The sequence below is a fragment of the Cygnus olor genome, chromosome 3 (assembly GCF_009769625.2).
Source record: "Cygnus olor isolate bCygOlo1 chromosome 3, bCygOlo1.pri.v2, whole genome shotgun sequence".
In the NCBI taxonomy this organism is placed as follows: Eukaryota; Metazoa; Chordata; class Aves; order Anseriformes; family Anatidae; genus Cygnus; species Cygnus olor.
In genome coordinates this window covers 59,318,052-59,330,101 of record NC_049171.1, presented here as the reverse complement: position 1 = coordinate 59,330,101, position 12,050 = coordinate 59,318,052, and the positions used below count along the sequence as shown (strand labels likewise).

At 38.2% G+C, this 12,050-nt stretch overlaps 1 protein-coding gene across 1 annotated transcript in view; it reads right to left on the bottom strand.

Moving 5' to 3' along the window:
- Positions 1-1,084: 1,084 nt before the first annotated feature.
- Positions 1,085-12,050, bottom strand: part of ENPP1 (ectonucleotide pyrophosphatase/phosphodiesterase 1) — a 53,990-nt gene continuing 43,024 nt past the window's right edge. Inside the window, 8 exon segments of the mRNA XM_040552132.1 lie at positions 1,085-1,529; positions 2,400-2,556; positions 3,290-3,422; positions 4,287-4,367; positions 5,377-5,512; positions 7,577-7,731; positions 10,529-10,580; positions 11,120-11,295. Of these exon segments, the coding sequence (XP_040408066.1) occupies positions 1,362-1,529; positions 2,400-2,556; positions 3,290-3,422; positions 4,287-4,367; positions 5,377-5,512; positions 7,577-7,731; positions 10,529-10,580; positions 11,120-11,295 (1,058 nt within the window). The 3' untranslated portion in view covers positions 1,085-1,361.

Below are 12,050 nucleotides of genomic sequence, written 5' to 3'. Positions count from 1 at the left end.
GTGATGTATTTTATTTCTTTTAAAATGAGAAGAACAAATGTGTAATTGACTATGCCAAACTTTATACATAACAGAGGCAATTTTGACTCGTCAGTTTTAGAGAGAGTGGGAGAATTACAAAGGCGAGAGTCTAGAAAAGGAGGGAGTTTCTACACTCCTGAGTGCCTGTAGCAGCTGTGTGTGTGACCTGAGAGCTTCCAAGAAAGCTCATGACATGCTTCTTCAGGATTTGCATCTAGCAGTGTCTGCGTTCAAGATAGGTAACTTATGTGAGCTGGATGATGTAGCACTAAAGAGACAGCTAAAAATGTAGCTAAGATCTGACTGTTTGCTGCCAATGGACAACTGAACTGCCTGTGGGCATTTACTGTAGTGATGAGAAGTAAAACCTGTGCCATTAAAGAAGATCATATTACCATTTTAAGGCAACAATCTTAGTGCAAAATTATCTTTTCTTGGAGGAAAAAAAAAAAGAATTTCAAAACCACAACTGACATAATCATGCACCAAATCTAAAAAGGCATCTTTGCTTTAAGAAAAAATATATTTTACTTCAAATTAAACTTATATCTGGTGAAAAATTATTTCTGAGAGGTCAGGCATCTTTCTGATCATTTTTTTTTTCTAATTTGTAGGTGACTTGATGCATCATATTCAAAATAATTCTGAGGACGCATATACAACATGCAAAATATGCATCAAACTCTCCCTCAGTGTTGGAGACACTAGAGGGCAGCAACATACCAACACTTCACTGCTATCAAAACTTTACCTAGGAGCCTATTCCTTGCTGATGAAGTTTAACGTATCAGTCTTACTGCTAACCTCAATATAGGTTCTTCCACCATAATGCTGCATTATTTTATGAGACCCAACGCTCAGAATGCAATTCATGCTTCAAGGAAAACTGGAGTAGAAAGGTGCTGCTGTTTGTATTTCAATGGTCAAGAACATAGTTATTTCCCCCAAACTGTAAGATATTTGCTAATTATCTCTATTTTTAAAGTAGAATATTGATTATAACCCATACCTCATAAATTTCTCCTTCTCCAGTGCATGTAGAAGATATTTTTGTTTGTTTGTTTCTCAGACTATGATGATCAAATGCCAATAACATTTAATAATGGACATGGTTTACCACATTCAAGTGGGAATGACAGGAGCTGCCGTCCTGTGTTATATACATAGTCCATCAGGAGTCCCTGAGATACAAATATGGCACACACTCTCCTCCCTACTGGCATTTTGGTCAAGAGATCTCAATAAATGTTCCAGCTTATTTAAAAAAAACTTTTCATTAATTAAAAACAGTCTATTTACAAATCAGTTGTGAAATGGACAACAACATTCCATAGGAAAAATCAGACTGTTTCAAAAGTTGGTAAATATGTTTTTAACTGTAAAATCTCAGATACTGGCTGTTTTCTGTCTTGATAGAAGCTGAGTCCTGTAAGTAATTCTATATCTCTGACCCGAGCTGTGTGAAACTTCATTCTCTCTTCAACCCACAAAGACTCAGACTTGCCATCCTATTGGGAAAGAGGAAGAAAAACAGGGTTTGTAAAATGTAATTTACTAATTGACTAAACATATGTCAGGGAATAAAAAAGACATTTTAATGTTTTATAAGGGCAAAACGCAGTCACTGGTGGCAAGCATCTAACAAATAGAAAGCACTGGCTTCTACAAATAGTTATAGTAAGCTTGACTGAATTTAGTACTTGCTGTTAACATCCTCAAGTACGCAGAACGAGAATCTGCACCAGCTGAAAGCTGGTGATAGTGAGGAGTGTCTGGTGAAGTCCAACATCTATCCACCATCTCTATCATAAAGCTGCTGCTGAGAACTGTATTTGACTTGGGGAGTGACTTGTGTAAATCTCTGTAGGACAGGTCAGCACGCTTCACATGCTTTGTTCTGGTTTATATGGAGAATAGCTATGTGGATTCCCATCATAATGCCAGGGCACCTGAACTAGAAGCAGCCAATGCTGTTCAAGACTATCCATGTCTTCTCCTTTTGGGTATGCATTTGATCTACAACTGAACCTTCTTGGCGGATGAAACCTTCTCCTAGAAGCTCTTCAGCATTCTCAGATGTTATGACTAGATACTACTGCTACAGAAAGTTATGTGTTCATCACACTGATTCTCTCAACACATTCTCACTACTCCACTAGCTAAAAGTCTTGGTGTTTGAACAGAAAATGCCTATTTTCACGTTTAAGCATATATACACATTTTAACATAATTCTGTTTACAAAAATGTCTTCCCTCCTGGGATGACCATGATAGACCGCAGGGTTTTTACAGTCTTTAATTAGCTAATCACTGATATTCAAGCAAAACAAGTTCAAGCCTGGCTTCTGATGTGTATGGGGACTAAACAGCCTACTTACTGCGCAGCTTTCACTGTTGTCTTCTCTGTGAGGCACAATGAAAGACAAGGCATCTAGAGACCCTTCACATTCCAGAGGAGTTTCAGAAGTATTTTTACAACTAGTCAGCATAATGAAGAAATGACTTGGAACAGGAACTTCTGAGTTACCACGGTGTCTGAAATGCATAAGATCTGTCAGTAAATCTACCAAATCATACTTGTGCAAAGAACAAATGGCAATAATCAGCTATATTCTGGCATATTGACTTTACCAATCCACGTGTTTAATTGAAAGAAAGCCTAGTCCTGGAAGGAAAATTCATCTGTAATCAAAGTTGACAGTATATTCCAGATTAACATTCCAGATATCAAGTTTGGCTTGTAGGCTGATCCAAATAATGAGTTTGATGAGGTATAACAACTAAGAACTGATTTATCATAAAAGGTGCAGGAATTTACCATCTGTCCGCTATCTTAAACCAATTTTGCTAGCTGGGACCAACTACTACATTTGTGCTGACAACTTAGTACTGGAATACTGCCAGATACATGGACTCAGGAATATCAACCACAATACTAGGGATAAGACCCTGCCTCATCCACTCCTAGACGCAATGTCATAAGTTTTCAGGCTAACAGACATTATTCCACATGCAACAGCTTCTCTTACACTTCACTGTCAGGTTTTAGGATGACACATTTCTAGCATGCATTTTCTATGTGCTTGTTGTTTACTTCTGAGCTTTACACAGCTCTGTTTAGAGCCATTTTACTGCCTCTCTCTGAACTGTCATAACCTGACAAGGGTCCATCTCAGCAAGATGCCTTCCTGGCTAACAAGGATCATAATTACTTTGTAACTTCTAATGGAGTAGAGAAGCAAAGGATTACAATGCAAAAGATTCTCACCTTTTCACCTTTTCTGGGGTATCATACAGTCCATCAAAGTCATAATCAAACACAGGACCACTGACTACATTGACACCATTTCTGGCTGCAGCATATTCAGGCAGCAGGTATTGATGGAAGTAGTTCCATAACACTGAAACACAGCAGTTGAAGTGGTAAGCATCATCTCCAAGGTAGGAGATGTTAATATAACTGTGCAGAGTTTTCAGTAGAGTACAGGCAGGCATGGTAAGCTAGGAAAATAGTAAATTATACAGGTGTTCACAGTTTTCAAAGGCTACATCTATCATGGCTAGCATGCAGACCCACATCTCTATTTCATGTGCATGTTTTCAGTTTAGATGTACATGCAACGTCTCCTTACTTCTACATTTTTAATTCAATTTAAGAGAGAACTACTGCTCCATTACAAAAAAAGGACACCTCTTTTGTCCAAAGGAAGTGCCATACTTATTCTTCTTTTCACCAGGAATGTGCTTAACCTCCCTTAGCTGACTGCCTCGTGTCCACTCTCACCTAGGAAAACCCAGGTTTTCATATCTTTTCTGCTAGAGATTTGATTATTTTCCTGTTTCCTTAGTGATTGAGACCCTAAATTTCTGCCAGGAAAGTCATCTGAGATTAGGAGATGTTCCTAAAATAGAAGTGAATTTAACTAACATAACTATATAACTGGCATCTAGGTTCTCTAGAAGACACTGTATAAAACCTCGTTTAGATAGGTAGGGAAATGCAAGCAAAAATATCAGGCATTAAATAGAGACATCTATACTACAATCCTGTGCAACTAGCCAGTTGATTAGGAATCATAAGCTCACAACGGTAGGTTTTTGTCCCACAGCTGACAAGCCTACTTCAAGGAAATTTTCACCAATATAAGAAGTCCACAGTCTGGGGAGCTCTTATTTCACAGAGACAGCTGTATCAGGGATCTTTTTCATGGTTTGGAAGCAAGCAAGATATCAGCACTCTTGCATTCAAATGCACAAATATATACCTTTAAATGCAGGATACATTGGCACAATGTTGCTGGTAAGCAAGGCATCATAGTGAGGCTTCCCTGCATCTGTCATCAAATCTAAAATCAAAAACGAATTAATTACTTGGATTTGTTACTTTAAAAGCACGAAAACACAACTTTAAAGATTAATGTAATGATGTTAATGTGGTGCTGACCTAACTTCACTTCTCAAAGTTGATGTGGGTGTCAGTGGTAACTTCAGTATATGCTGAAGTTTCCAGTTCCAAAAATAAAATAATCTTAGCAGCAATACTATTTGCACTTGTCACAGTGGACACATATTTTAACATTTTAGAATATCAGAACAGGTTTTTGATTTTTGAACTGAGGGGAAGGGTATAAAATTCACTCCATGAATGTCAGACCAACTTGTTCTGCCTACAGAATTTAGGCACAAAAATAGGAGCTCTGTTTGACTTTGCAAGTTACACTTGATGTGGATGTTAAAATAACCCACTACTCAATACTTCATGCAGTAAAATGGATGTAGAATACTTCCAGATCACATCAACAACAGTTCACATACAACGTAACCATTTGTAAACAGCCGAATATTTTTGTAATATGCATCGAGAGCAAGAGCATAACTTTTCAGACCAAATACTGAATCCCTTTACTAAAGACCACATAGGGCATGTAAGAGTAAATTTCAAGTATAAAATAAACTTAGCATGGCAGTTTTTCACTTAAGGACAAATGCCTCAATTTTACTTTGGGTAGTTCCAACTAATTCCTGTCACACAAAGTGAATTTGCAGTTTTTTAGTTTGCCAGACTTGACTCATGTTTTACACGTTCCTTCCAGTTTCTTCCGTGAGATGCCATGTTAGAAACTTGACAAGCTCAGAAGCTTTCAGGAAGTAGTAAATGACCTTGGACAACCCACCAACTGCTGAAGCACCTGCAATGTTTTTCTTTCTCATATGCTAAAAAGAACTGCAATAATTCAGCAACCACTGCTTCAAACTCTGATTAATCAATCAGTAACATTTATAAAAGAATATAGCTACTGCATTACAAATTATTTAAATCACATATACTGTAAACAATGAAGGCAATGTATTTACTTGGAGGAGAAAGGAATCCATAAGATAGCCGAGGATGATTGTTGTAAAACGAACATGTCTGGTTATGATTAAAAGGAATACGAACATCCTTGTGTAAACAGCTGGAGATATCTTCTGTAGCAGAAAGCCATTTGTCCTGTTGAACAAGAAGAAAATATCACTGGTAAAATGGACAGCTGACTTGCAATAATCTCACCGGGTGGGGGATTAAAGAACTCTAAATACTTAGCAATAGTTGCCTTCAGTGGTAGTGAAGAGACTTAAGATTCAACTGGTATCCCTGTTTCACCAGTGAAAAACAAGCCCTCCCATCTGCTGCATATATTTTGTAAATAGATTGAACAGAAGTGCAGATTTCTAGTTGACAGTAACTTTTTCCAAACGAAAAGTCAGAGGTCCCCATAAAGATAACCTGATCTGGTGTGAATGTATTTGCCCATTCAGGCTAAGAATCAGAGGCAGCCAGATGTGCTGTTAGTCATCTCTCCCCACATGGCCACTTGCTACAGTAAATGGTTGCTTCAGGCCACCAAACTCTCAATAAATTGAAGATCAAGCCAACCTTGACAGAGCTTAGTTTGATTTACTTGTAGTAGTCATTATTTAAAATCTATGAGGCCCAGATAATCGAACCAAAAAGCATCTTCTACAGTCCTAATTCAAGAATGACTTGGCTTCTACATCTTCTCCAACTTGGAAAACCAACCTGAAAAACTTTCGTTCTTGAGATCAGTGATCTGCATGTATATGAACATTTTAGCATAGGGCCCAGGACATCAAAGGCCAGATTTATCTCCACTGACTTCCCCCCCCCCCCGCCCCAGTCAGGATGACCTTCTGATGGAAAGATTGGATCATGGCATGAATGGTTGTAGATAGTCCAAAGATTACCTTTTCAAAAGGCTCCTACAGCACTATGAGCACCACTTAAAGACTTAAAGGATAGCCCTGTCAAACTGCTATAGTGGACCTATGTTGCCAAGCCGTAGACTCATAGGGCCTCAGTACCACTGGCAATGGTCTCCACGCTTCCTGGTGGATCTGCTCTCTCCACAAGGCAAAAACCGCAGCTCATGCTGAGGAACAGGAAGGAATCAAAGCCAATCCTTACTAATATAGGTAAGTAAAGAGAAGATCATACAAAATGCCTTTTTATATCTCATATATATTTGGACTCAATACTGAGGCCACTTCTCTTCAATATCTTTATCAATGATCTGGATGAGGGGATCAAATGCACCCTCAGTAAGTTTGCAGACGACACCAAGTTAGGTGTGTGTGTTGATCTGCTTGAGGGTAGGAAGGCTCTGCAGGAGAATCTGGATAGGCTGGACCGATGGGCTGAGGTCAACTGTATGAGGTTCAACAAGGCCAAGTGCCGGGTCCTGCACCTGGGGCACAACAACCCCAAGCAGAGCTACAGGCTGGGAGATGAGTGGTTGGAAAGCCGCCTGGCAGAGAAGGACCTCAGAGTATTGGTTGATAGTCCACTGAATATGAGCCAGCAGTGTGCTCAGGTGGCCAAGAAGGCCAACAGCATCCTGGCCTGTATCAGAAATAGCGTGGCCAGGACTAGGGAAATAATTGTCCCTCTGTACTTGGCTCTGGTGGGGCTGCACCTCGAGTACTGTGTTCAGTTTTGGGCCCCTCACTACAAGAAGGACAATCGAGGTGCTGGAGCGTGTCTAACAATGGACACGAAAAGCTAGTGAAGGGTCTGGAGAACAAGTCTTATGAGGAGCAGGTGAGGGAGCTGGATTTGTTTAGCCTAGAGGAAAGGAGGCTCAGAGGAGACCGTATTGTACTTTTTACATTTACATTAAAGGAGGCAATAGCAAAGTGAGGAATCAGTCTCTTCTTCCAAGCACCAAGTGATAAGACAAGAGGAAATGGCCTTAAGTTGCACCAGAGCAGGTTTAGGTAGGATATTAGGAAAAATTTATTCACTGAAAGGGTTGTGAATTGCTGGAACAGGCTGCCTAGGGAAGTAGTTGAGTCACCATCCCTAGAAGCCTTCAAAAAATGTGTAGATGTCGTGCTTCATGACATGGTTTAAGGGTAGACTTGGCAGTGCTAGGTTAACTGTTGGATAAGATGATCTTAGAGTCTCTTCCAACCTAAATGAGAGGTATTCAGGAAAAACTTATGTTCAAGCTTTTTACTTTTCAAAGTTGCTTCTAACCTTTATTCAGTTACTTACATCTTTGTTAATGGTATACGCATTCCACAAAGACATCCTGTAGTCCTTGCTGTATGCATTTACATAGCGGTAATGGTAAAGTAGGCAGTAATTATGTCTCTTCTGCAGAACTCTGGGCCGTCCATAGGGCAAAGTAAGTTTCTCTGTCTTCTTAACTAGAACAGAAATAGTGCTTGTTACATTTCAGTCAATACTGTTTTTTGAGAACCCTCCTCTCTTATACACCTACACTCACACTAGTTTCTAATTACCAAACAGAGAAGTCACAGTAATGGAGTAAAAGAAACTAATTCTTGTATCAAAGGTATAGTTTCTGTGACAACGCAATAAGTAAACTGACAATGCCAGTATAAAGTAAAATACCAATATCCATAATTCAAACATACCAAGTTCAGTTTTACAGTATAGTTAAAACATTTTGCCATTTAAAATAAATTTGCATCAGATTCATCTATTAAGTCTTAGTTGACTTTGTGTTTTGATACAAATATATAACGTGGGATCTGCTTTTACTTAACATTTAAATGGGACACAAACCAACTGTCATGATTTCTAAGCTGCTAAAGGGACTACTTTAGCATAACCCACAAAGTCATATTAAAAGTGACACTTAAAGGGCTATGAAATATAGAGATCTAAATGAAATACTGGTTAGATCTTCAGATGCATGTGGACTTGCTTTATAATGACGGTGATAGCCACAAAAGCTTTCTTCTCTCTCTCTCTCATGGACCACACCTCTTTAGAAAGTTTGTATACGGAAATAAATATCTCCAAGTGCTTTATGCAAGATATTGCACAAATCCTTGCCTAAGACACTGCCTGTTTATATTGATTGGCCAACCACCTCATCCAACAGATGAGTGAAGACTTTCCTTTACAACCGTATCTTTCTGATATGGTACGTGGGATCAGAAGAGGAGAAGTTATTAAACATAAGCTGAAGGGTAAAGCAGAGTTAGCAACAGAATTATTTAGAGTCAATATAATTCAACTTAAAAAGAAAAAAAGGTAACTAAAGAAAGTCATAAGAAACACATGCTCTTGTAATCATCTGCTGCTGTCAAAAGACGTCAGCAAAAACTTTCAGGTCCTTCTCCCCACCCACCCTCCTAAGATAGGTTTAAATTTCATCAAAACATTGAAGACTATTTTGCTGACTGGAAACAAACAAAAATTAAGTTTTTCAAGTTTCTAGTTCTCTGACGTGAAATAAAAAACTAAGCAAAGCTAGAATATTATGAAATTATCTTAAATAATAAAAATATTACTTTGCTGCTGAAAATTGAAGTATTTTCAATTGTTACAGGTCTGGAATTATAAGGAAGGGTATCAAGGTTCAAAGGATATTTTCTGTTAAGTAGTTCACTGCCATCCACAAATCTACAACTTCAAGGCAATTGTTTTAAATGAGGAAAAAAAAACGTTCAATTAATGCTGCAGTTTTCTTTCTCACTGTAATTCCACATCACAAAGAATGTCAAGATTATGACATTTACTTCTCTGTCCATGAAGGAAAAGGCAAACATTTTAATTTTTTTTTCATAAAACTGAATATGCAGTTAATACCTCATTGTTCTCACAGGCTGTCAAGTTATAGCGATCAAAGCCAGAATATGCAAAGGTAATTAATAAACTCTAAATAATCTTAAGGAGCACCTAGTCTGGCTACTAAATTTTCATTATCTGTGATAATGCCTTTTATAACTAATAAGTGCACAATTCATACAGCTTAAAAGCAAATTACTGCTATTAAGATGAGTGCTAACATAGGTCTCACTCATAATCCAAGCCCAGACCCCACTGTTTCAGAAATGTAGATTGAGCACCTTAGGTTCATATTTTAACAAAATGGGACTAAAATGGATTATGCGCCTGGCATATTTCTTCAAAGCCAGATTCAGCAGAGCACTCAGGCTTCTACCTACACATTAACAGCTTGTTTTAGTGAAACTGCTTACCTGCTACAGGAAAAGCACATACTTCTGCATCTTACTAACTGTATGTCACTGTGTGCTCTCATGGGTGTTACAACACTGAAAGATTTTTAAAGGGCTCTGGGACACATTTTAAAAAGATGCCCTATTGTTAGTGGAAAAGACTCAAGAAAACTCTGCCCACTTTTTGTGCCAGGGCAAACTACACAAGTCAACAGAAGGCTTAAATTAGTCCTGAATAAGCAGCAAGTATTGCTGTATGCCTGCCTGTAGCTGGCATACAAAGCCAGTAGTTAATAGTGAGGTACAGTGGGGCGCCACCAAATACAGAGTTTATTTGCTTAAGAAACAAGGTTTAATTAGCAAACACATGGCAAAGGTCTCTATCAGCTTATTTCTCCTTCTGACAACCTAATCATCTTGATTTCACTTTTTAAAGCATTAGTATATTCCGTTTCAACTTGATTTTCATTATTTACTTATTGTCTTACTTGCTTCATGCTCAAACTAGTCTATTTTGTTTTATGAGTCATGAGCACATTTACCACCTTGCAAACTGCAGCTCAAACATGGCATGTGTGTTCATAGTTTTGAAACACAGCAGAATCACAATAAGCAATGACTTAACCCCATGTAACAACCAGATCACATGAATACTCCATGCTTCATTATAAGTGTGCTGGCATCACTTTCTTGTCAAATACTTCCCTATACAACACCTTTGCTTTACCTTCTGGAGTGATCATTACTTCAGTGCTGGAAAATTCAGATAATAATACATGTGCCATAGAGACACACATACAAGAATAAGCATTTATTTAAGAACAAATGGTTCAGCAGGACTGCATCTGAATCCCAAATATATACACAACATCACTATAACCCCAGAGTAGTTCAAAGAATTTTTATCCCACATATTTGAGATTTGCTCAGAACTTTAGACATCAAATATTTCATGTTTTTAATCATTCTTACATTTTTGTTATCATTCTATTCTACTAGCTAAAGTTCTTACCTTCTGTTTCAGTGAGATTTAAACGCTGTTGAAAATCCCTTACTGGCAAACCCTGTAAGTATAAAGCAAAAACACTGAGATTCTCCTATGTGTTCCACAAAGCAAATTATGAGGTACTGCTACGCTTAAAATAACAAAAGTTAACACTTCTGTCTTGCAAGTTATCCCTGTACAGAACTCACTGACATCTACGGGAAAGGAGCCATGGAGAATATTCAGAAACATGCTTTTGCCACAGGCAAAATGAAATACACAGCCCAAGGACACAACATAGTCACAGAAAGAAAGTTTCAACACAATTTAGTGAAGCAAGAACTGAATGCTTTCCCCATCAAAGCTTGCTTCTGCAGTGTTTTCCAGGCTCTTCATAGCTGAATGTGTCTTTACATAAGAAAACTGCAAAAATGAACATGCAAATACAGGCTAGTACCCACTAGCCCCAGGCAAGATTTCATTTTGATCTGAGACTAGACCAAAAAACAGATAAAAAACCCAAGCTGAAAAACTACAGGGTAAATACATAATCCAGAGTCTCGCTCTGAATACAACACAGACATCTGCCTCCACAACTTCAACCATTTCAGCACATACCACTGTCCTGCAGGAACAGCCAAGGCTCACTGGAAAGGTTCTTTGTCCCACAACAGAGCATTCAGAAGGATGGATTGTTTCTTTGGGATGCTGAGGGATGTAAACGGGATTCCTTAAAAGATGATTTAGCTGTCCATGGGTTCCGTTGTTTGGGGCTGGTTTCACATCAAGCAAGTCTACAAAAGAATTCAAATAACAGGATGAAAAAAAAAAAAAAAAAAAGACTGTAACACACTGCTGCTTGTATTGTGATTACAGTTATGGGTGATTAAAAGTATGGGTGAGTCAATAATCCTGCACTGCTTGCTATTCAGAACAACTGAAAGGGAAAGTAATGACCCCTTTAAAAGGAAGCACATATATTCTCAGCTAGGGTTCAGGACAGTATTAGTCTGCTTGCAAGGACAGAACAAGCACAAAAAATGACAGAGGATTACTTCCAAAGGGAAGTGAACTTGCAGCATCTAAACATGCAGTAGAAGACAGAATGGAAATCTCAAACACATAACATGTGGCTACACATTTAAGTTTTGGGTTTTTTTTTGGTGGTGGTGGTGGGTTTTTTTGTTTGTTTTTTTTTTTAATTATCTGGAAATTAAGTACATACACTTCAGTTAAACATCGTTAAAGTGTAAAACTGTAGAAGAACCAGCATAGAACATGGGTTCTGCTTAGCACTGAACTCTAAAATGTTAAGCTTCAAAATTCCAACCAAAGCAGAGTTCTAACCATAAAAAACATCTGTATTCCAAAACCACCTCTGCAGTTAAAGAAACTCAAGCAACTAAAAGCTGCCTAACACCAATGCTCAGAGATGCATCAGGCAATTTTGCAAAGCTGAAAAGACCAAGCCCCATTTCATGTTTAATCCTCACTAGGATTTGTAGATTTGTTGTTCCTCCATCTACTTCATATTATTTCATAGGTTTAG